Source organism: Delphinapterus leucas, chromosome 13 (genome assembly GCF_059928025.1).
Source record: "Delphinapterus leucas isolate spDelLeu-1000000601 "Yukka" chromosome 13, BTC_Dleu_Yukka2, whole genome shotgun sequence".
Taxonomy (NCBI): Eukaryota; Metazoa; Chordata; class Mammalia; order Artiodactyla; family Monodontidae; genus Delphinapterus; species Delphinapterus leucas.
In genome coordinates, this window is record NC_143141.1 from 9,658,637 (window position 1) to 9,683,082 (window position 24,446).

The following is a 24,446-nucleotide window of genomic DNA, read 5'->3' on the forward strand; positions in this document are numbered from 1 at the left end:
TGGCTTAGCTTGTGTCTCCCTTCCCACTACTCCCCCTGAAGGCTGCAGAATGGCTTCTGTAGCTCCAGGCATCATCATGCTCTCACAAGACAGCAGTGTTCAAGGCAGAAAGGATAAATAAGGGTGAGGGATAAGAGATCATTGCTTCTTATATATTCTTCTCTCTTTTTATCAGGACGTTCTTTCCATTTTGTTTCATTAGACAGAACTGGATCACAGGCTCTAGAAGACCCCTTCCAACTGCCGGTACCCTTTGAATACCGTGGCTTTGTCTAAAGAATTTTCAGCCTCTGGAATCCTATACCTCTAGGGTAGAATCCAGGAGACTCTTTTTTTTCCAGCCTCCTTTCAAATATTTGAATTTTTAGTTTTGGAATTTCCATTTAGTCCTTTATTGTTTTTTTATAGTTTCTGTTTCTCTATTGGGATTTCTTATTTGTTCATATGAGCATATTTTCATTTACCATCTTGAGCATAGTCGTAATAGCTGCTTTAAATCTTTGTAATTCTAACATCTGGAGCATCTAATTCACCACATGGAAAATTAAGTATGAAAGGGAACATTGACTGAGAAATGAGTCAAGAAATCATACCAAGTAAATACCAGGGCTCTTTGTCCTAGATCTCTAGGATATTTTCCAGAACTGTTCATGGAGGATCGCCTGCTGCTTGTGGCCTGGCTTCCCTACCTAACCTAGAACACTCACAGGGCTGTGCAGGTGTGGTGTCCTGGAGTTTAAGCTTCATGAGCTTTAAGGTCAATCGGTTTTTGACATTTAATAAAACTGTTTTCTGCTCAAACAGCCAGAGCCTGTTTCTGTTGCTGTGGCTCTCCACCATGGGATGATGCGGTTCCTTCACTGGGGTGGACCCACTTGCCCTGAGCAGACACCAGGATGAAACGAGCGTTCCCTTCCTAGGGAGGAAGGGGAGCATGGCTCTTGGATAGGCAGCCAGCAGAGTCTGTTGTAGCCAGAATACGGATGTTTATGTGAAATCTCCTGTTGGTAACTAATTCTGTTAGAAAACAAAACCCAAAAAACCCCCACTGTGAACCCATCTGCAGACTGTTTGACTGTAGATAGAATATAGTTCTACTGGTTTGCAGCCCTGGGCATAGCCCTGGCTGTGGAGAGATTCGAGGGAAGCCAGGAGCAGCGAGAGTGGGGCTTCCTTTAAGGGGCCGAGTAGGAGATAAGACTGGACGTTTCGGGCCAAATCTTGGAGGACAGTGGGGGCCATTACAGGTGTAGTGAAGCTTCATTAATATTTGGCAAGACCAGGACAGGTTGTTGTTGTCGTTGTTGTGATTTAGATATAATTCATGCACCATATAATTCACCCTTTTAAAGTGTATGATTCAGTATGATTCACAGAGCTGTTCAACCACTATCTAATTCTGAAACATTTTCATCACCCGCAAAAAGAAACCTCAGACCTCAGCAGGCACTGCCCACTCCCCACTCCTCCCAGCCCCCTGGCAACCTCTAACCTACCTTCTGTCTCAGTGGACTTGTTTATTCTGGACATTTCATGTAAATGAAATGAGACAATATGTGACCTTTTGTGTCTGCTTCTTTTAGCATAATGTTTTCAAGGTTCATGGGTGTCGTAGCATTCCTTTTTACGGCCGAATAATATTGCATTTTATGGCTGTACCACATTATATCCATTCGTTAGTTGATGGGCACTTGGGTCGTTTCCACTTTTTCGCCCTTGTGAGCAACACTGCTGTGAACATTCGCACACAGGTGTTCACGGGGACATATGTGTTTAGTTCTCACTGGTATATGCTTAGGAGTGGAATTGCTGGGTAATACGGTGGCTCTATGTTTAACCTTTTGAAGGACTGCCAAACTATTTCCTGAAGTGGCTGCGCCATGTTACATTCCCACCAGCCATGTCTGAGGGTTCCAATTTCTCCACATCCTTGCCAACATCTGTTATTGTCCATCTCTTGATAATAGTCATACTAGTGGGTGTGAAGTGATATCTCCTTGTGGGTTTGGGTTTGCATTTCTCTAATGACTAAGCATGTTGAGCACCTGTTCCTGTGCTTGTTGGCCGTTTGTATATCTTCTTTGAGGAAGTATCTGTTCAAATGCTTTGCTCATTTTGTGATTCGATTGTTTGTATTTTTTTGTTGAGTTGCAGTTCTTTTATATACTCTGGATATTAGACCCTTACCAGATGTGTGATTTGCAAATGTTTTCTCCCATTTTGTGGGTTATCTTTCCATTCTCTTGATGGTGGCCTTTGATGCGCAGAAGTTTTTAATTTTGATAAACTCTAATTTAGCTCTTGTTTTCTATTGTTGCCTATACTTTGATGTCAAGCAAGACACCACTGCCTAGTCCAAGGTCATGAAGATGTTCCCTTATGTTTGTTTGTTTGTTTTTTATGTAGTTTATTTATTTATTTATTTTTGGCTACATTGGGTGTTTGCTGCACACGGGCTTTCTCTGGTTGCGGCGAGCGGGGCTACTCTTCTTTGCGGTGCACATGCTTCTCATTGCGGTGGCTTCTCTTGCTGAGGAGCACGGGCTCTAGGCATGCGGGCTTCAATAGTTGTGGCTCACGGGCTCTAGGGTGCAGGCTCAGTAGTTGTGGCGCACGGGCTTAGTTGCTCCGTGGCATGTGGGATCTTCCTGGACCAGGGCTTAAACCCGTGTCCCCTGCATTGGCAGGCAGATTCTTAACCATTGCACCACCAGGGAAGTCCCTCCCTTATGTTTTATTCTGAGAATTCTATAGTTTTAGTGTTTCCGTTTAGGTCTTCGATCCATTTTGAGTTGATTTTTGTATATGGTGCGAGATAGGGGTACAGCTTCAGTCTTTTGCATGTGGATATCCACTTGTCCCAGGACCATTTGTTGAAAGACTACTCTTTCCCACAGTGAGTTATCTTGGCACCCTTGTGGAAAATCAGTTGACCATGGATGTACGAGTTTATTTCTGGACTCTCGGTTCTATTCCATTGATATATATGTGTGTGCATGTGCGTGTGTGTGTGTGTATACACACACACATATTTGTCCTTATGCCAGTACTGCAAATTCTTGATTATGGTAGCTTGTAGTAAGTTTTGAAATTGGGAAGTGTGAGCTCTCCAAGTTTGCTCTTTTCAAAATTGTTTTGGCTATCCTGGGTCTCTTGTATTTCCATATTAATTTTAGGATTGGCTTATTAGTCTCTTCAAAAATGACAGCTGGGCTTTCAATAGTGATTGTGTTGAATCTGTAAGTGACTTTGAGTGTTACTGCCATCTTATTAATATTGAGTCTTCTAATCTGTGAGCAGGAGATATCTGTCCGTTTATTTAGATCTTCTTTAATTTCTTTCAAGAATGTTTTGTGGTTTTCAGTGTACAAGTCTTACACTTCTTTTGTTAAATTTATTCCTAATTATTTTATTCTTTTTGATACTATCGTAAGTGGAATTCTTTTCTTCGTTTTCTTTTCAGATCATTCCTTGCTAGTGTGTAGGCATACAACAGATTTTTGTGTATTGACCTTGTATCCTGCAACCTTGCTGAACTCGTTTATTAGATCTAATAGTTTTTGTTTTGTTTTTTTTTTTATGGCAGAGTTTGGTTTTGAAAGCAAACATATTCTTGTGCAACTAATTGCTTGCGAGAAATGACCTCATGTTTCTCTAACAAACATGTTTTGGCTGTGCTGGTGTAGGACTGGCCAGTAACCCAGTGCCAATCATACTGACTAGGCAGCAGTGCCTGGAGAAGAGCAGCTCCGTCAGTGAGATCAAAACACTTTGGAAGACAAGTAAAACAGGTGTAGCTCCTTTCCCGCTAGTTTCCAAGACAGTGTTGTTCCTTCTGACCTACTCATTCCATTCCCTGCCAGCTTCTATGATAGTTGTGTGGGAAGGGGAGAATATAACAGAATAAAAGACCCAGGCCAGTACATTCTTTGGATGTTTTTTAAGTGGGCGAGAAATTTAGCTCTCAGAACAAATTCATTTTGTTTTCATGAGCAGTGTCTTTGGACACTTTGTCCTTCCTCACTTGGTCACCATGCTTTTCCCTTTGTCCCCAGAGCTCCAGGGTCGTAATTTCTCTTGGGCGAGTCCCGTTTTGTGGGTGGCTTTCCTTTCTGTCATTGCTTGCTTGCATCCTCTCTCCTCCCCCTTCTCAACCTTCCTTCCTTCCTCCCTCCCAGATAATATCTGTAAGGTAGCTTCTTGTAAAAAGAATAACACAAGCACAAAGATGACCAAGAAACTCACTAGCCAATGGAACCTGGTTTTATTTTTTCAAAAGTGCCCTACGTACCAAGTGCTGAAAATTCAAATACAAGAGAAAGGTGCAAAGTGAAAAGCGAACGCCTCCCTCCCTGCCCACTCCCCACGGCCCCTTCCTCTCCCCAAGTGCTCCTTATTAACAGTTTCTCGTGATGATTTCCGGGAACAGAATTAATGCACAATCCACATAATATATGTTTTTATATTTACAGGTTGTATTTACACCATCTTTCTTCCGTCATTTCGGTATTCATCTGAAATTGCCTCCAGTGGAGAGTTTCTCTTCTAAGAGTTTCCCAGCTCTCTCCCTGGGTGTCAGGAGAGGCCACAGCCCACACAGCACAAGTTGGACAGGGTTTTCTCCAGAGTCGAGGGGTCCTGGAGGTAGATGAGCCCCCAGGGTGTGAAAAGAAAACATTTACATTTACATTTTAACTCATCTTTTTAAAAAAACAGTTTTGTTGAGGCAAAATTGACATACATTAACCTATACACATTTAACGTGTACAACTTATACAGGAAATACAGGTATATACCCATAAAACTGTCACCACATCAAAAAATTATATCCGTTGTCCCCTGCCCTCCAAGTTTTCTTGTGCCTCTTTGTAATTAATTCATCTCTCTCCCCTTTTGTCTCTAAGAAACCACCGATCTACTTTTTGTCACTCCGGATTAGTTTGCGTTTTCTGTAATTTTATATAAATGGAACCATGCAGTAGGAACTCTTTTTTTTTTTTTTCTGGTCTGGCTTCTTTCAATTACTTTGAAATTCACACGTGCTATTGTGTGTATCCATAGTTTATCCCTTTCAATAGCCGGGTGGTATTCTGTTGCGGGGCAGTACCACAGTTTGTTCATCCAAGTCAAGTCTTGGTTGACATTTCGGTTGTTTTCAGTTTGGGGGCTATTAAAATAAAGCTGCTATAAACATGGTTATGCAAGTCTTTGTGGGGAGGTCCCTTAGGGTAAACATCTACAAGTGGATAGGCTGGGTCATACGATAAATGTGTGTTTAAGTTGTTAAGACATTGCCAAACTATTTTTCTCTAAATGGTCATACCATCTCCACCAGCAGTGAGGGGGAGTTCCAGTTGCTCCACATCTTCCCTACCACTTGGTATAGTCAGTCTTTTTAAGAAGTATGTAGCGGTAGCTCATTGTTTTAATTTGCATTTCCCTAAAACCTGATGATCTTTGCATAGGCTTATTTGCCATCTGTATATCTTCTTTTTTTTTTTAATAAATTTATTTTATTTATTTATTTATTTTTGGCTGCCCTGGGTCTTTGTTGCTGCGCGTGGGCTTTAGTTGCAACTAGTGGGGGCTACTTTTTGTTGCGGTGCACGGGCTTCTCATTGCAGTGGCTTCTCTTGTTGCGGAGCACAGGCTGTAGGCGCGCGGGCTTCAGTAGCTGTGGCTCGCAGGCTCTAGAGCGCAGGCTCAGCAGTTGTGGTGCACAGGCTCAGTTGCTCTGCGGCATGTGAGATCCTTCCGGACCAGGGCTCAAACCGGTGTCCCCTGCATCGGCAGGCGGATTCTTAACCACTGTGCCAGCAGGGAAGCCCCATATAGTTTGTGCTTTTAACATCATATTTAAGAAATATTTGTGAAATGTGTGTTACTGAGGTCTTTTCCTATTTTCTTCTAAAAGTTTTATAATTTGGCTTTATAATTTATAATTAAAATAAGTTTTATAACTTATAATTAGCCTTTCATTTAGGTCAGTGATCCATTTCCAGTTAATAATGTTTATGGTGTAACTTAAGGTTAAATTTTTTTACATATGGCTGTCCAATTGTTCCAACACCATTTGCTGAAAAGATTATCCTTTCTGAATTGAATTACCTTGGCACCTTTATCAGAAGTCAGTTGATCGTGTGTGTGGGTCTGTTTCTGAACTCTATTCTGTTTCATTGATTTTTATGTCTTGATTACTGTAGCTTTATAAGTGTTGAAATCAGATCGTTTGAATTCTTCAACTTTGTTCTTTTTCAAAGTTGTTTTGGTTCTTCTAGGTCCTTTGCATAAAAACAAAACAAAAAAATACCACTGCAGTCTTTATTGGGATTGTACTGAATCTATAGACCAATTTGGGGGAAATTGACAGTATTAAGTCCTCCAGTCCATGAACATGGGATATCCTTCCATTTATTTGAATCTTCTTTAGTTTCTTTCAGCATTTCAGTATACAAGTCTTGCAATTCTTCTGCTAAATTTATTCCTAAATATTATTATTATTATTATTATTTTTTTTTTTTTTTGCGGTACGCGGGCCTCTCACTGCTGTGGCCTCTCCCGCCGCGGAGCACCGGCTCCGGACGCGCAGGCTCAGCGGCCACGGCTCACGGGCCCAGCCGCTCCGCGGCATGTGGGATCCTTCCGGACCGGGGCACGAACCCGCATCCCCTGCATCGGCAGGCAGACTCCCAACCACTGCGCCACCAGGGAAGCCCATAAATATTGTATTTTTTGATGCTGTTGTAAATGGAATTGTTTTCTTAATTTCATTTTCAAATTATTAATTTCTAGTGTACTGATATACACTTGATTTTTGCAGATTGGCCTTGTATCCTACAATCTTAATAAACTTGTACTTTGCTGATAATTTTTATCAGGAATGTATATTGGATTTTGAGATGATTATATGGTTTTTCTTCTTTAGTCTCTTAATATGGGGAATTACACTGACTGATTTTCGAATGTTTATTCCTTCATCCTTGCATTCTGGAATAAATCCTATTTGGTCATAATATATTAATTTTTTATGTATTGTTGGATTCAGCTTGGTAAATTTTTGCTGAGAACTCTTACATTTATGTGCATGAAGGATATTCGTCTGTACTTTTCTCTTTCTGGTTCTGGTATCAGAGTAATGCTGGTTTCATAGAATATGTTAAGAAGTATTCCCTCCTCCTCAATTTTCTGGAAGAGTTTGTGTAGAACTGGTATTATTTCTTCCTTAAATGTTTGGTAAAATTAGCCAGTGAAGCCATCTGAGCTTTGTTTCATGTGGGAAGATTTTAAACTACAAATCTGATTTTTAAAAATATATATATGGTTATTTATGATGTCTGTTTCTACTTAAGTAAGCTTTGTTAGTTTGTGTCCATTCATCTTAATTGTCAAATTTATTGATATAGACTTTTTCATAATATTCTCTTATTATCCTTTAAAAAAATTTATTTATTTATATTTTATTTTTGGCTGCATTAGGTGCGTGGGCTTCAGTAGTTGTGGCTCGTGGGCTCTAGAGCGCAGGCTCAGTAGTTGTGGCACGTGGGCTTAGTTGCTCCGAGACATGTGGGATCTTCCCCGACCAGAGCTTGAACCTGTGTCCCCTGCACTGGCAGACGGATTCTTAACCACTGAGCCACCAGGAAAGTCCTTATTATCCTTTTAATGTCTGTTGAATCAATGATGGTCTCTTTCTCATTCTGATATTGGTAATTTGTGTTTCTCTCTACTTCCTGATCAGTCAGGTCACAGGTTTATCAACTTTATTGATCTTCTCAAAGAACTAGCTTTTGGTTTCATTTATTTTCCTTACAGTTTTTTGTTTCTATTTCACTGATTTCTGCTCTTACCTTTATTTCCTTTCTTCTGCTTGTTTTGGGTTTGATTTGCTTCCCTCCCCATCGCTCCCCCCCACCCAGTTTCTTAAGTTGGAAACTTAGATCACTGTAGCTCATGTTAAGTTCTCTTTTTAATATGTTATATCACATACATAACATATTAGTATCACTGTGCAATTACATAGCTTATAAATGTGTATTTGTTGGAGGTATAACTTAAAAAATTTTAATGACAGATATGTACCATCAAAAAAGTTTGAAGACCAGCAGACCTAAATGAGAAGGAAATCCAAAAAAGAGGGGATATATGTATATGTAGAGCTGATTCCCTTTGCTGTACAGTATAAACTGACACAATATTGTAAAGCAACTATACTCCAGTTAAAAAAAAAAAAGTTTGGAGACCAGCAAAAGCATTCTTTGATTGGAGCTCTGGGCAGACTCATTATTAGAAATTTTGAGCAGCCGCATATCATGGGAACACAGGGATGCATGATTGGTGATGGCGTGTAGGATGGGGTGGATGGAGTGGAGTCAGGGTGTCCGACAGTCACTCCCTTGGCAAAACCCTGCAGCAGCATTGGAGTGGCATCAGGACACAGGTGGGACTGGGCAGTCAGATGCCCAGTTCTCACCTGAGGGGCCAGCACTGAGCACCAAGGATTGTTTTCAGTTAGCAGCAATTATGTATGTGAAACACCTGGTGTACAGGGGACACTCAAAATGATAGCTGTTATCAGAACAAAAATGTACTTCTTTATAAATCGGAGATCATTAGAGAAACTGAAGGAACTAAGCAGCACAAATGTTCTAAATACTGTCTGCACCTCTTCTTAATTTTTGTAGTTCTGTTTTGGCCACTTATCTCTCAGCCTGTTCTCAGCTGGTTGGTTTTTGTTTTTCTTTTTGTTTCCTCGCATGGTTTTCAAGCAGTCAAAAACCCCTTCGTTCTATAAGATCCGGTTGACGCTTTCTACTCTTCGCAGTCTTACGAGGAGTTGTCCTCCCTTCACCTGATCTGTCTCCCATGGTGGGCGGGGCAGTCTCCAGCTGGAGTGGCAGGAAGCAATCCATCCAGAGCCCCTGGAGCCTCCCGGACTGGAGGCCCAGCCTGTGGACAGTGGCCCCTCAGGGCTCCACATGGCCTTGTGATTCGTGGATCACACACGTGCAAGGAGCACTTACGTGCCAGGCCCAGGGCCCACTCTGTGCTCACGTGTGGGTGCCCTTCACTTCTGAACCTCACAGGGCAGGTGCCTCTATCCCCAGGCCCCAAGAGTCAGGCCGGGATCCAGGTCTGCCGCCCCAGCACCCTGGTGCTGCGAGAGTGTTGTGTGGACCCACATGGGCAGGAAGACACGTTGAGGACCACCCGGGAGATCCCCACCCGGCATCAGCTCCCTCGGAACTGTGAACTGTCGTTGGCTCAGCACGGCCCCTCCAGAGCCCTCAACAGGAGCACGACAATAACAGTAATTCAGCTTCATAATTGATCCTCATTTTTGAAACATGTTATTGTCTGTGGTGATGATAAAAGTAGTTTCATTAAGAATAATAGCTAACATTTCTAGAGAGCTCGTGCCAGGCACTGAGCCCAGGGCTTTGCCAGTCTCATTCAGTCACCACAACCATCCAACAAGTAGATACTATTATTTTCCCATTTTACAGATAATTAGGGGGCTGGAAAGCCTGAGCTTCATACTCTCTGTATGGAGTGCACAGTTCCCTATGTGGTCAGCCTGACCCCCCAGTCCAGCTCATTTTATCTTTTTCTCTGTCTTGCTCTCTGTGCTCCGGCCTCACTGACCTTCTTTCCCCCACCCTCATCTGTCCTCCTGCTGCAGGGCCTTTGCATGTGCTGGTTTCTCCACCCAGGATCTCTCTTCCCTCCTCCCAGCAACTCCCTGGCTTTTGCCTTCTTCACTCCACCTCTTCCTTGGGCTCACACGGCCTCTCTAGCATTGCCTCCCGAGGCAGGTCTGCACTGCCCCCCTCTCCCACCCCCCATCCAGCCCCACCTTCCTCTACTCCCACTATCCCTTTCCCACTCTTTGTGGCTCTGGTTATAGCTGATGTGTGGATACTTTGATTCATATTGTCTCTCCCGATGGGCTGTGAGCCCCAGAGCTCAGGGACCATGTCTTTGCTCGTTTTTGTTTTAGCCTTCACTTGCGTCCCTGGCAGCTCCATGAGCCGAGTACACAGTAGGACGCAGACTATATCCGTTGAATGAGTGGCCACGTCTCCGGGACCGTGTGTGTTGCCCACAGCAGACGCCAGCATCTCTCCCCACCAGGCCCTCTGAAACCCCGCGGTCAGTCAGCTGGGGAGCTGCCTGTCTGCTCCTCCAAGGTCAGGACACGGGGTCCGCGGGCCCCGTGGGGACCAGCACGCGTGCTTTACCCCAGCTCAGCGGGCATCTCCCTGGCCCACCACCTGTACAGCCGGGTCACAGGGTGCCCTCCATGAGCTGCTGGGCCCGGGTAGCTTTGATCTCCCAGGACACACGTAGAATAGTACTGGTACAGATTTTTTTTCAACTCCCAGGTGGTCGTGACGTGCGGCCAGGCTGAGAAAGGCTGGGAGCCAGGCTGGGAGCCAGGATGGGAGCCAGGATGGGAGCCCTGGGAGTGATGCGGGCCTGGGGCTGCCTTCCTTTCATTCCTCCCTCTCCCCCGCCCGCACTGTCAGCCAGAGCAAGTGAGGATGGGCCCCAGGGTGCCGCTCTCGTGTGAGGGCCACGGCTTTCCTTAGCGCAGGGGTTTCCGAACTTGGCTGGTATTAGAATCACTTGGGACTTCTTAACAATTGCAGAACCCAAGCCGCACCCACCCTAATTAAACCACAGTCACGGGGTGGGGGGAGACACAGGTGGCAGCAATATTTGAAGCTGCTCCCTAAGTGATTCCAAGCTGTGCAGACAAGTCTGAGAACCACTGCCTTAGGTTCTTAGCTGGGCCCCCGGTCCAGAACAGACAGCAGACATCACCTTCCCTTAGACTGTCCGCTGCCTAAGGTGCTGTGTGTGGATACCTTTTCTTCTGTTGTTGTTGTTGTGTTTTGGGGGTTTGGGGTTTTTTTTTTTGGCTGCGTTGGGTCTTCGTTGCTGCGCACGGGCTTTCTCTAGTCGTGGTGAGCGGGGGCTGCTGTTCGTTGTGGTGCACGAGCTTCTTATTGCGGTGGCTTCTCTTGTTGCAGAGCACAGGCTCTAGGCGCGCGGGCTCAGTAGTTGTGGCACGCGGGCTTCAGTAGTTGTGGCTCGCGGGCTCTAGAGTGCAGGCTCAGTAGTTGTGGTGCACAGGCTTAACTGCTCCACGGCATGTGGGATCTTCCCGAACCAGGGCTCAAAGCCGTGTCCCCTGCATTGGCAGGAGGATTCTTAACCACTGCACCACCAGGGAAGTCCCTGGTGTCTTCTGTTTCATTTTATTCCAGAGGTCAGGACCATTCCCAAAACTGCAGGTTCCGAAGTGAGAGAGAACCGGTGGGCCATGCATTCAGGGACGTTACTGGGACGTCTTTGGTTGAGTCTGAATCAGTCTCAAATTCTTGCTTTTGAAACTTGAGAGGGTAGTTTGCTTCTGCCTTCCTGAGTCACACTGAAGGGGCCTTGCATCCTTAAAAACAACTCAAGAGGGCTTCCCTGGTGGCGCAGTGGTTGAGAGTCCGCCTGCTGATGCAGGGGACGCGGGTTCGTGCCCCGGTCCGGGAAGATCCCACATGCCGCAGAGCGGCTGAGCCCGTGAGCCATGGCCGCTGAGCCTGCGCGTCTGGAGCCTGTGCTCTGCAACGGGAGAGGCCACAACAGTGAAAGGCCCGCGTACCGCACAAAAAAAAAAACAACTCAAGAATGTGTACTAAAGTAGCAAAGTGAGGAAGTAGCTGCCTGGAGGTGAGACATTATAGCTGGGCCTCCAGCAGCCGCCCTGGGCTGCCAGGTGGTCTTGAGGAGAGGCACCTGCTGAGAACGGTGGAGCAGCAACGTCACCCAGGGTCCCACAGATCAGTCAGGTCCCCACTGTGTGGCCGCCCACTCCAGGCTTCTTTTTCATCAGAGAGAAATAAAACTCTAGCTTATTAAGCCCAGGTGGGTTTTTGTTTTGTTGCGGGGGCGGGGGGGGGGGGGCTTTTTGTTATTTGCAGCTGAATCTAATTCTCGCAGATACCATGGGTTCAGTGGTTTGGCTCAATGCAGGTCTGTCCTACACACAGGGCCTGGGATGCTCAACGGTGTTAGGTGACACGGGGCAGTGGTGTGAGTTACGGAGGGCAGGGGAGAGGAGAGGTGGCCTGGGGACGGCATCACCTGCCCTGCACACACCCTCAGCTCGTGGATCAGCAGACCAGGGGCCGACAGAGCCTCTGTGTATGTGTGTGTGTGTGTGAATGGGTGGTGTGTGCACACGTCTGTGTGGTGGGGCGTGTCGGTACGTGTGTGGGGATATGTGTGAGTAGCGTGGTGTGTGGTGAGAGGAGTGTGTGGAGGGGTGGGTGCCTGCTGCGTTACATACAGCGAGGTAGGCAGGGAGGCTCTAGGGCCCCATGGGGAGGGCCTGAGCTCCGGGGGAATGGCAAGAAAAGGGAAAACAAGGGGCCAGCAGGGTGGGTTGCCCAGCAGAAAAGGAACAAGAAGGAGATTAGGAAGAAAGCGGGCAGCGCAGGACTGGGGGGGAGCCAGGGGGCGTGAGAGGCCGGAGCAGCAGCGAGCGGGTCTGGGTCGGGGCGCATCAGGGTCCCACCGCCGGGGCGGTGCTCTGTGGGGAAGCCGTGAGAGGCTCTGTCCCGTGCTCATGCTGTAGTTGGGGCAGTGAAACGTGCATGTTCTTGAAGTGTGGGCTGGGTAGGATTTTGTGTTTCTACCGCACACTCGGATCATCCCTCTGATAACGTCTCCTTCGCCCTTCCTCCTAGCCCCGCAGAGGGGTGGGTCTGTGGGCTGGGCGCCGGGCCCCTCCCCTCCTCTTCTCCCAGGCCTCTCTGGCCCTGTCCCCGTCCCCTCCCGCCGTCCCCCACCCCTGGGCCTGGCACCAGCTCCAACACGCCGGGCTCCTGGCTGGACCCAGGTCTCTGCAGGGCTCTTCCGCCCGCCCGTAGCATCGCCCTGCGTCACCCTGACCCCTTTCCTTCCCCGCCACTTACACACCCGGGCACGATATGTTTATTTTTCGCGAGCGTTGTCTGTTTCCCCACGAAACCTTCAGCTCCATGACACCAGAACTTTAATCACCTGCTGTTCGCTTGCTGTTTGTTGACTGAATAACAATTTTAAATGACTAGAGCTAGAGCTGATTGACTAAAGCCCGTGATGTAGAACAAGTTTCAATTTAAATACAAGAGTGCTGAGGGGAGTTAAGTAGTCAGAGTTGGGAGGATAAGAAACCATACGATTTTAAGCCTCCCCTAAATGTTGTGAGCCCCACCCACGCTCGGGTGTGTGATGGGTCGGTAGCTTGCGTTCCTTTGGGAACCAGCACCCCCGTTACAGCTGACGGGGACTCTGCCTGCCGTGGCACTGAGGGGTCTCAGACGGTGTCAGAGAATCAGGACCCAGTCAGATGGCGCCTGCAACACCCAGAATGCTCCTTAGCAACTCGATTTGGGGGCGGGGAGGAGGAGGACAAGGACAGATGTCTGAAGACTCCGCTCCCCTAAGGCCCAGGATGGGACCTGGTGGGTGTGAAGAAGGGGTGAGCAGGCCCGGGCAGGGGGGCTGTCATGGCCAGTGCTGAGGAGGGTTCTCAGAATGTGCATGCTTGTCCCATTCAGTGGAAATGGTGCGAGGAGAGTGGGTTACGTGACGTAAAGCTGCCTCGGAGTCGCAGATGGAAAAGTCACTTTTATTTCAGACCTGATGCCTTTCTTCCCCTGACTTCCCCCGAAGCCTCAGTTCCATCCCAGGAGAGCTTTCAGATTCACAGTTAATAAACAGAGCCCAGATGCGCGGGGCTGTTGGCGCTGGCATTGGACACGGCCCAGGGCCCTGGTGCTCCCCCGGGGGATCACCTCAGATGACCGTGCTGTGGGCATAGAGGAGCTGAGTTCGCGAGACTTTTCTTCTGTGTCAGCTCTCCAGAAAACCCTCCTTCAGGGCAAACCGTGCTCGGGAAAAGCTGAGCACATGGCCTACTTACGGGCAGTGTTAATTACGGGCTCTCGGTGCCTGTCCTCACTTAACCAACTTCCTGGGCTGTCGGATGGGGACTGATTGACCCCGAGGTGACCCAGGCCCCTTTCTCTGACCGCTCCTGACACCTTAACCCCAGGTGGAGCGGGCGTGTGGAGTAATCACCGGGGAGGCGCAGGGAGAGGAGCCGAGGCCAGGCTGGGCCTCTGGCCGGTGGGGTCTGCACTGCTGCTGTCACGGGGCTTCAGAGGCACCTGCGGGGGCTGCCGTGGGGAGCCGGGTCCAAGGCTGCGGGCAGGATGTCGCTGCCCCGCTGGGTTGATTCTCTTGCCACACCGTCTTCCCCTCCCTGGCAAGGTCACCGGCCACCCACACTGTCCCCCATGGCTCAGGCTCAGGGAAACAGTCCTCTCTCATTGTGTTTTGCAGCCTTCATTCTTCCCAGCTAGTTTGTGTAGCGGGCAAGGGGTAGCATTACCTTTCTCGGACTTGTTAAGCTGCCCAAGAGGAAAAACATAAACAAACAAGAAGGTTTTTCCTCCTCCCAGAGTCTCATTACTACTTGGGTGAGCCTCGACCCGTATACGTTTCCAGAGAGAGACACTCGATGCCGACCGGCCCAAGGCTCGTCCCTGGACGGAACTCAGACCCTCCGCCGGCCGTTCCACCGTCTGCTGGCTCTGCAGCCACACGGGACCGTTGCCGAGACACCTCAGCTCGTTGAGGACGCCTTGTTTCTTGCCTTGGGTCGCTGGATGTGCCAGGCTCTTTCATGCTCTTTGTCATTTCTGTCCCTTTGCCGGGCGTGTGCTTCCCACCTGCCGTTCCACCTCCCCCAGCCCCCAGTTAATTTCCCCTTCCCTGAGTAGGCTCCATACCTTTCCCCGGCTTAGATTTTTGCGGGAACACACTCTCTTGTATTTGTTTATCTGCCTGGCTCCTCTCCCTCCTAGACTTGAGCTCCCTGAGGTCAGGGGTTCCACTGGGTCACCTTTTTGTCTTTGGTGACATGGTGGGGTCCATCGAGGGGGGCCCTCAGGTGGGAACGTTCAAGCCTGAGCTGCTCATGCGCTCCTGGCCCAGCTTCCACACTCTTGATTCCCACAACTCACCCGCTGTCAGATCCCTCATTTGCCTTCTCAGCACTGCCAGCTTGTGACGTTTTTCCAGTTTCCCTCTTAGTCACGTACTGCTTGGTCAGGTTTGTGTAGGATGCTCTCCATTCATGTGTTCATTCATTCATCATTCATTCATCATCCATCCATCCATCCATCAGCTCCCTCCACACACTGGCCACTCCTCTAGGCTCTGGGTTTGCAGGGATGAACAGCACAGACCTAGTCCCTGTCCTTGTGGAATTTACATTCTAATGGGGAAAGACAAACAAGAAGCAATCAAGTCAGTACGTAAGATGATGTGGAGGGGTGAGAGGGTGGAGACGTGGGCGCTGCCCCTCGATGAGGCTGTGGACGCCGCAGTGCAGGAGAGCACGTGGAGCGGGGTGCAGAGGTGCAGCCGTCTCTGGGAAATACGCTCCACCGCGTTGCCTGTTATTTCTCTGTTCTCCCGGTTCAGAAAATATCCTTAAATAGCCTGACAGGAGAAAAGGCCCTCAGTCTGTAAGGTTTTTCCCCTTTGTTGATGTGGTCAGAGTATCGTTCACGTCTTGTTAAGAGAGAATGTCCTCGAAGCTCGAGCTTGCTGAGAAGATGCGTCCCGGGCTGCAAGGAGGGGCCCTGGCAGGGACGGTGGACCTGGGAGTGCCCAGACGTTGCCGCCAAGGCACTGCTGAGTCCGCAGTAGGTGCAGAGCTGGCCTCAGCCCTTGGTGGCAGAGAGCCCAGGGCCGCGGAGCCTGGTGTCTCCTGAGTCTTGCTGTCTCGAGGCCTCTGGTTCAGGACTTGGCATCTGGCTCAGCTCGGGGCAGCTCAGTGCCCCAACGGCTGCCTGGTGGAGATGGTCAGTGTGCCGTCCTCCCCGGTCCCTTGCACGTCAAGGTGGCCATAGCTTGAAGACGGGAGAATGAATGTCCAGGTTCCCAAAGCGCCAGCAAGTATCTGAAACCACTGGTGTCTTCACCGCTCCAGATAACACCCGTGCTGCCCGAGGATGGGGCTACCAGCCCCGCTTGTGGGCGCAGTGCGGCCTGTCCAGCTGTGCCCTCCCTAACCCCCCGCCCTTCCTTGGCCTGACAGATGCGGACACGAGCTTGTGGTGCCCCTCGCTGCAAGAGGTCACGGCCGCGTTCCACAGCCTGGGTACCCACAGCCCTGCTTTGCAGCCCCCGGGGCCCCTCCAGCACGATGGGAGGTGAGTACCTCCCCCACCTCGGTGTCCTTCCTCATGCGGTCCACAGCCACTGAAAGCAGTTCAAACCCATCTAATCGTGTACATTAAATATGTGTAGTACCAATTACACCTCAGGAAAAATGTAAAAAACAAAACAAAACAAAATATTACCCCACAAATAGACTCTTCTAAACATATATCCATGCTAGGAAACACTAAAGTATTTCCTTTTCTGTAAATGTCATATGCCATAATATTTTAAATTATGTGTCTCAGTTCCCCGACCAGGGATTGAACCCCGGGCCACAGCAGTGAAAGCCCGGAGTCCTAACCACTAGGTCACCAGGGCACTCCCAAATTATGTGCATTTTTTGAGGTTAAAAATAAGAAGTTACCAAGCTCAGGCTCTAGCCCAAACGGTGAAGCACAGAGTCTGAGGGAATCCCAGCACACAGGTACCCCTGAGTATGGTTGCGCAGCACGAATGAACGGCGTGTGACGCAGCCTCGAGGCAGGGACGAGCCAGGCACGGCTGAGTCTTGCCGCTCTGACTGGCCCCTTCCTGACTCAGCTCTCGCCGCCCCTCCTCTCCTAAGACGTGTCCCAATCTCTTTGGTCTGTCTCCAAGCCCCTCCTGGCACATTACCTAATATCAACTCATGGCCAGCAAGGCACAATTTTACATGTAATTTCCACAGTGCTCCACTTTGTGTCATGGGTGCCCCCTTTGTGCCCTGGGCAGTGATGCTAATTTGTCCCCACCCTCTAGGGACAGAGCCGGACGATACATAGACGACTCGTGTTGGGTGAATGGGTTGTAAAGGTGTCAGTTACAGTACATCCAAACTCTCTGTTGAGAGTTCTTTGAGCAGTTGGTTTGAGAACCCCAGACAGGCTGTGCCTGCCGACAAGCCCTCAGGGCGCCGTGGTGGGCAGGTGTTTCTCTAGGGGAAGGCCAAAGCTTTCTTAAGAACCTGTTCCACGACTGTGTTTGGTAATTGTCTGCCAAAGCAAACCAGACCAAACCACACTTGCTGTGCTGCCAGTACCCTGCCATGTGCCAGCCTGCCGTGGGCGACAGGGAGCGGGAGATGAAGCTTCGCGCGCTGGCCTGCCGCTCACCCCCTGCTGTGCGGCCTGGTTCCTAACAGGCCTCGGACCTGTACCGGCCCAGGGCTTGGGGACCCCTGCTCTAGACTATTCAGGGAACACCAAGAACATTCTGGTATCTCTTCCACCAAGGGTGTGGCGTCCTTCACGGTTACATGGGCCACAAGAGAATCTTCAGGGCAGGCAGTCTTCTCTCTATTGTCCTCCTTGGAGGCTCGTCCCGTGTCAGTTGGTTCCACGTCGGGTGCTTCTCTGTTGACCTCTCGGGATGTCACCATCTAAGGCTCCGCTGGCCGAACAGGTGCCCTGGGGCTCCTCTAGGGTACCCACAAGCCTTGCAGTGGCCAAGACTGGAAATGAGGGCACACGTGGGCGCACGGCTTGGCTTGGCTGGCTTGCTCGTTGCTGTGAGAAAGACAGGTCTTTCACCAGTTGTTCCTAATCTCAGATTTCCTTAAAACTCATCACCGTCTCATTGAATGCTTCAGGATTTCCTTCCAGAAGGGAACAGCCCTGCTGCTGCTGGACCATATGCACATCGTCTGATGTCTGCCAAGTGGACAGCATCTATTAGATGCTCAGCATCTATTCCTCTTCATTGCATTGACCTCGGTCTCGCAGAGCCCAGATGACGGGTCTGGTTTGGTTTGGCAGTGCAGGCCTGAGGAGAGCACCCTGCCTGCAGCCCCCGTGGTGGGGCACCTGACACACTGCTGGGCTCTCGGTTATGGTGGCGGCAGTGCTTGTAGCTTCCCTTACAGTCTTCCCTCAGAGAAGGTGCAGAGGGTCACTTTATTATTTTTTTCGAACAGTAATAGGGGAAAACAAATAGAGAAGCTGACATACTTTTCTTAAGAGTGTAGAACAATGTCATTGCAGCCCAAACTCCAGCTCCTGGCTGTTGGCCAAGGGCCGAGAGCCCTAACTCCGCCAAGCCTGTGTTGAGGCTGGGAGGCAGGGGTGGGATGAAGCTGCTTTGCAGGTGGAGTCTGGTGGTGGGACCCTCAACTTGCCCTTCACCTGCTGAGTCCTCTGGGAGAGGAGTGGGCTTGTTAGGCTATGAATTCCTCTTCTCCGAGGTGGAGGCCTGGGGATGAGCTGATGCCGCATCCCAGAACAGCAGTCACGATGCCGACGTCCCAGTCGAGCCTCAGAAAGGCAGGCCGGGGACGAGGACCCTGATTTGTTTCCTGCTGTCCCCAGCAGAGGTGGCACAGGGGAGGCTGTTCCCCTGTCCACTTGGGAAGGCTGGCCTTCCTTCCCAGCAAGGAGAGGCCTCTCGTCATAGCCACACTTCCCCTGCCCAGCTCTGAGAAGACGCATCACCAGTGCACATTTTCTACGCTCCTCCTCCCACTGGCAGCACCAAACTGTCTGAAAGCCCGCTCCTCTTGGGCAGAGTCACAAAGTCGGCTCTGAGGCTGCCCCCACCCTTCGGGAGATCTGAAAACATTCCCACCCATGCTTGCATGGCCCCGTGCGTGCTCACGGGCTGGTACAAACCAGAACTCCCCTGCACACACTGACGCAGGCCCAGCGTGTGCCCAGATGCGTGAGCGCCAGCCTTACCCATTCGTACTCTGGCCCTAATAAATGCTAAAACCTGGAAGAATGTCTGATCCCAATCCTGTCCCGCACCCCCTCCCAACTTTGTTGACACCAATTTCCCGGGTGCCTAGAGGTGGGTTTCTTTTTTGCCCCTCTGAGAAGCAGCACCAAGAAGTAAAGAAGAGCAGAGCCTTTGGGAACTGTGGCCGGGAGCGGGGGGGCTACACGGGAGGCTGGTATTGTTGACAGGGTTGTTGTCATCGTCGGCGTCTTCACTTATAGAGAGTGTGCTGTTATCAGGAACTCCAGGCCAGTTAGTGAGAGTGGAGGAGTGGAAGAGACAGCAAAGGGAGCCTTGTCATACAGTCACCTTACTTATTTGAAACCAACAATATTCACTTGCCCAGAGAAAGAGCGTCATTTAGTGAGGGTGCCCCTGATCAGTGTCTCCTCCAGGGAGCGTGTGCCTGGGAGGCTTGTGCAGAGGGTGGTGTGGCTCTGCTGTCGGCTAGTGCCTCTCTCCCTGTAGGACTCTCGCCACCCTGAGTGTGACTCTGGTCTTTAAAGAGGGTGTTTTCAATACGACCCTGGCCTCTAACTTCATCCAGGCTGTTTCCTCTCTAGGGGAAAACTGGCCATGCCGGGCTTGTCCATGGACAGCATGGTAGTGGGACATCTTTGGAAGGGTTCTCGAGGACCACTTATACTCTAATTTCACCTTACTTGCAGATACTTTGGAGTCTAACCTGACGTAAGCTACAAAATAGTGTCCTTTTCAGTGCATGAGCAGACTCACCATAACTGTGTGGACAAATAGTGCTTTTAAGGAAGACTTTTGGGGGTCAGTGGAGAATGATTTTCTGTTTTCCAAGTCCCAGAAAACTAAAGGTGGAGGCCTTCCTGGAGCGGCAGCGTTGGGGAGCCAGCCCCCAAGAGGCCCCGGTGACCCCGCACCTCCTGGCATTCAGCCCCTTGTGCAGCTCTCTGTCACCCCAGGTCAGGCTGGCCCGTGTGGCCTGGAGAAATCAGCAGAAGCGATGTCACCTCCAAGGTTAGGTTATGAAAGGCTGCAACCTCCGTCTCAGACGGGCATCTCCTCTCTCTCACGTCACTCGCTTCAGGGGAAGCCGGGGCAAGTTGCAGAGCCCTGTGGCGAGGCCTGCACGGCAAGGACTGAGGCCAGTGACCCCTGAGTGAGCTGGGAAGCCTAAGCTGACAGCAGTGCCCCCACCAACGTCTTGGGGGCAGCCTCCCAAGAGACCCAGAGCCAGACGCGCCCCCCTTCCCCGCCCCTCCACGCTGCCTCTGGATTCTTGACCCTCAGAAACTGCACAGAATAATACATATCTGTTGTTTTTAAGCCTCTACATTTGGGGGTCATTTGTTACGCAGCAGTGGGTGACCAGCACACACAGGGCATCAGGGTCCCAGGCTGAATGGATCATCCACAGGCTCTCTGTTGTTCTTCAGCAAGTGCGGCCTCCCTCTCTGCCTCACTTCTCCCCTTGCGCCCATCTCCTCCAGTTTCCTTTCCTTTGTTTTTGTCTTACCTCAGCGAGCTTAAAAGTGAGGCTAGCCTGAGCCAGACTGAGCAGCAGGACACCCCCCAGGAGACGGCCTTGGACAGCAGCCTGAGCTACATCTGTAAGGTGAGCCCCACCCATCCCTCTGCTCGCAGTCCACACCTATTCAGCATCCAGTTCAGTGAATACTGCTGAGCATCATCGCAGGCACCGTGCCGACGGCCGGGAGGGATGCCACAGAAGCCCGTGCCCACCACGCCTGCGCCTGCGCCTGCCCCCGACGACCCCAGGGGGCCTCGACTCCAGACCTCACCATTTTTCTCAGTTCCTTCCCAGCGGGGCCCAGGGCTCACAGTGCCAGGGAGGCACCCCTGCCCTAGCGCTCTCTCTGCTCTCCAGTTCCTGATGCTGTGCGTGCTGGCCCAGCCAGGGGCCTACACCGATGGGAGCCTCTTGGGCCTGATTGAGCTGCTGTGCCGAGCCGGCTTGGACGTGGGGCTCCGCCTGCTGCCCAAGACCGACCTCCAGCAGCTCCTGCTTCTGCTCCTGGACAGCATCCAGGAGTGGCCGGGGAAGGTACGGTGGACCCCTGAGCCCGAGCCCAAGCCCCCAGCCTCACCGCGAATGCTCTCTCACGGCCCCTAGAGCGCCCCAGGTGGGGACAGCGCTGCTCCCTCCCTTACCTGGCCTCCACGACCTACCCTCTTACTCTCCAGACATCCCCCCCACCCCCCACCCCCCCCACCCCCGCAGTGGGCTGGTAGGGAGGTCAGGGTGGAAGGCGGGCCACGCCCCCCCAGCCCACCTTGATGCCCACTGTCCCCACAGCTCCGGCAGCTGTGCTGTGCCCTGAGCCGGGCATCTGATCACCACCACAACCTGCTGGCGCTTGTGCAGCTCTTCCTGGACGTGACGCCCCGGAGCAGGTGGGTGCTTCTCCACCTCTGTCTCCCCTGACCTGAGGCTTATCCCCGCACCTGTGCTCAACCCCTGTGAGCGATCCACGGTCTGCCTCATCAGTCCCCACAGACCTCCCCCTCCCGCCCAATGTCAAAAACCCAGGAGAAAGAACTAAAAATACAGCTCACTAATGAGTTCATTACAAAGGGAAAAAAGCCTCATTTTCTTAACGCGGTCTTCTTAGCAAAACCGTCACCTTGTACAATTAGCCTCAGACCTGCAGCATCCCCACCCGTCCTTCTTTGCGGCTCCTCTCCAGTCCTCAGTGGAGGGAGGGTTCCTTCTGTCGTTCAGACCTCAGCTGTGTGTTGTCTCTTGATCACTCCCCGCTCCCACCCCCCTCTCAAACTCTCCATTCATCATTCTGTTTTATTTTCTGGACAGTATTGATCTCTGCCAGAAGTTATCTTACTATTTGTTCCTTGTTCATGGCTGCCTCTCCTCCTTGTCACTTCCAGGAGAGCAGGTGCCTTATTGGGGTCACTGCCATATCACCCCACGTCCAGAACAGTGCCTGGCATGCTGTTGGCACTTTGTAAATTCTTTTCAAATGAACGAACGAGGTGAACAAACAAACTCAGCCCGCAGGGAGATAAGACCCATTCGCTGCTGGACCTGCCCCAGTCTCTCCCCTCTCCCCTCCTTCCTTCTCCCACTTGAGGCCACAGCCGCAAGGAGTCCCTTGCCCTTCCCTATGCAGACCACTCCCCAGGTCCCCTCCTGTCCTCTCCAGCCCTCCGTCTGCAGCTCGTCCCACCTAGAATGACACCCCTTCCCACCCTTCCAACCAGGCATGTCCTGGACCCCCTCCAGGAAGACCCTTCACAGGTACCCACACAGTCACTCTCCACTGGGGCCACCCCCCTGCAACTCCCTCCCCAGAGGAAGCTTCTGGGAGCAGGCTTGGGGTTCTGCTCAGACTCCTGTCCTCAGCAAACATCCTGAGCTCGACTTCAAGCCCAAGATGGGAAGCTCGATCTCTTTCCTATGCATCTGGCTGGAAGAGAGGAGGCCTTTCCACAGTCCTGAAAGGAAAGCTTTTGCTGTGTATTTGAAAGAACTGGGCTTCTCGAAGCTCTGTCTAAGACCTTTAGGTGATGCATGCGTCGGAAATGGCAGTCCTAGAGGGCTTTCCCGTCCCCACCTCATTATCCCTGTTCATCCCGAAATGCTGTCCGTTCTGCCTTCCACATGCTAAATCTTTGCTTCTAGTTGCCTATGTCAGCTCCACAAAAGCAGGGACCTCGTCTGGGTCACTTTAAATCAGCTACCTCCTTCCCGCCCCCTTCTGCTTTCATCTCACCATCTCTCACCTGGATGGTGGCAGTGGCATTCTGTCCCTGGCTCCTCCTTCAAAGGCTGTTTGCTCTGCAGGTACATGTGATTATCGTGTCTCTGCTTTGCCTTGCTTGCTGTCGCCTGCACGGCCAAGTGCAAACACCGTAGTTTGGTCTCCAAGGCCCCATGTGGTCCAGCCCCAGTTTCCCATTTGCTCCAACCAGGCCATGTGATTTGTATTTGTTCTACGTAATTTTATATGTATATATATTTACATGTATGTAAATGTTTATAAATACAGGCAGACCGCATTTCACTGTGCTTCTTCGCTTTATTGCACTTCACAAATATTGTGGTTTTTTTTTACAAATGAAGCTTTGTGGCAACCCTGCATCGAGCAAGTCTGTCAGTGCCATTTTTCCAGCAGCATTTGCTCACTTCGTGTCTCTGTGTCACATTTTGGTGATTCTCAGAATATTGCAAACGTTTTCGTTATTAGGTTTGTGATGGTGCTCTGTGATCCGTGATCTTTGATGTTACTGTTGTGAAAAGATTAGGACTCACTGAAGGCTCAGATGATGGTTAGCATTTTTTACGAGGTGTTTTTAATTAAGGTATATACACTGTTATTTCAGACGTAATGCTATTGCATACTTAAGAGACTACAGTATAGTGTAAACGTAACTTTAAAAAAATTTTTATTGAAGTATAGTTTATTTACAATGTTGTGGTTAATTTCTGCTGTACAGCAAAGTGATTCAGTTATACACATATATTTTCTTTTTCATAATCTTTTCTATTATGGCTTATCACAGGTTATTGAATATAGTTCCGTGTGTAGTAGTACCTTGTTGTTTATCCATTCTATATTTAATAGTTTACATCTGCTAATCCCAAACTCCCAATCCTTCCCTTTCCCACCCCTCCCCTTTGTCAACCACAAGTCTGTTCTGCGAGTCAGGTTTTTTTGTGGATATGTTTATTTTGTAGATATGTTTTGTAGATACGTATTTTAGATTTCACATGTAAGTGATATCATATGGTATTTGTTTTTCTCTTTCTGACGTACTTCATTTAGTATGATAATCTTTAGGTCCATCCATGTTGCTGCAAATGGCATTATTTTATCATTTTTTTAATGGCTAATGGCTGAGTAATATTCCATTGTATATATGTACCATATCTTCTTTACCGATTCCTCTGTCGAAGGACATTTATATTGCTTCCATGTCTTGGCTATTGTAAATAGTGCTACTGTGAACATAGGGTTGCATGTATCTTTTCGAATTATAGTTTTGTCTGGGTATATGCCCAGGAGTGGGATTGCTGGATCATATGGCAACTCTATTTTTAGTTTTTTGAGGAGCCTCCATACTCTTTTCGATAGTGGCTGGACCAACTTACATTCCCACCAACAGTGTAGGAGGGTTCCCTTTTCTCCACACCCTCTCCAGCATTTATTATTTGTAGACTTTTTAACGATGGCCGTTCTGACCAGTGTGAGGTGGTACCCCATTGTAGTTCTGATTTGCATTTCTCTAGTAATTAGTGATGATGGGCATCTTTGCATGTGCCTGTTGGCCATCTGTATGTCTTCTTTGGAGATTCTTTGGAGAAATCTCTATTTACGTCTTCTGCCCATTTTTCGATTGGGTTGTTTGTTTTTTTTGTTACTGCTAAACAGTAGGAGCTGTTTGTATATTTTGGAAATTAGGCCCTTGTCAGTCGCATCGCTTGCAAATATTTTCTCCCAGTCTAGGTTTAAATGCAACTTTTACAT

At 49.7% G+C, this 24,446-nt stretch overlaps 1 protein-coding gene across 1 annotated transcript in view; it reads left to right on the forward strand.

Annotated features, from left to right (window-relative positions):
- Positions 1-24,446, forward strand: part of FAM178B (family with sequence similarity 178 member B) — an 82,856-nt gene that overhangs the window by 22,717 nt on the left and 35,693 nt on the right. Inside the window, exons 7-10 of the mRNA XM_089922731.1 lie at positions 16,154-16,268; positions 20,461-20,554; positions 20,828-21,004; positions 21,257-21,354. Of these exons, the coding sequence (XP_089778857.1) occupies positions 16,154-16,268; positions 20,461-20,554; positions 20,828-21,004; positions 21,257-21,354 (484 nt within the window). The remainder of the gene's footprint in view (positions 1-16,153; positions 16,269-20,460; positions 20,555-20,827; positions 21,005-21,256; positions 21,355-24,446) is intronic.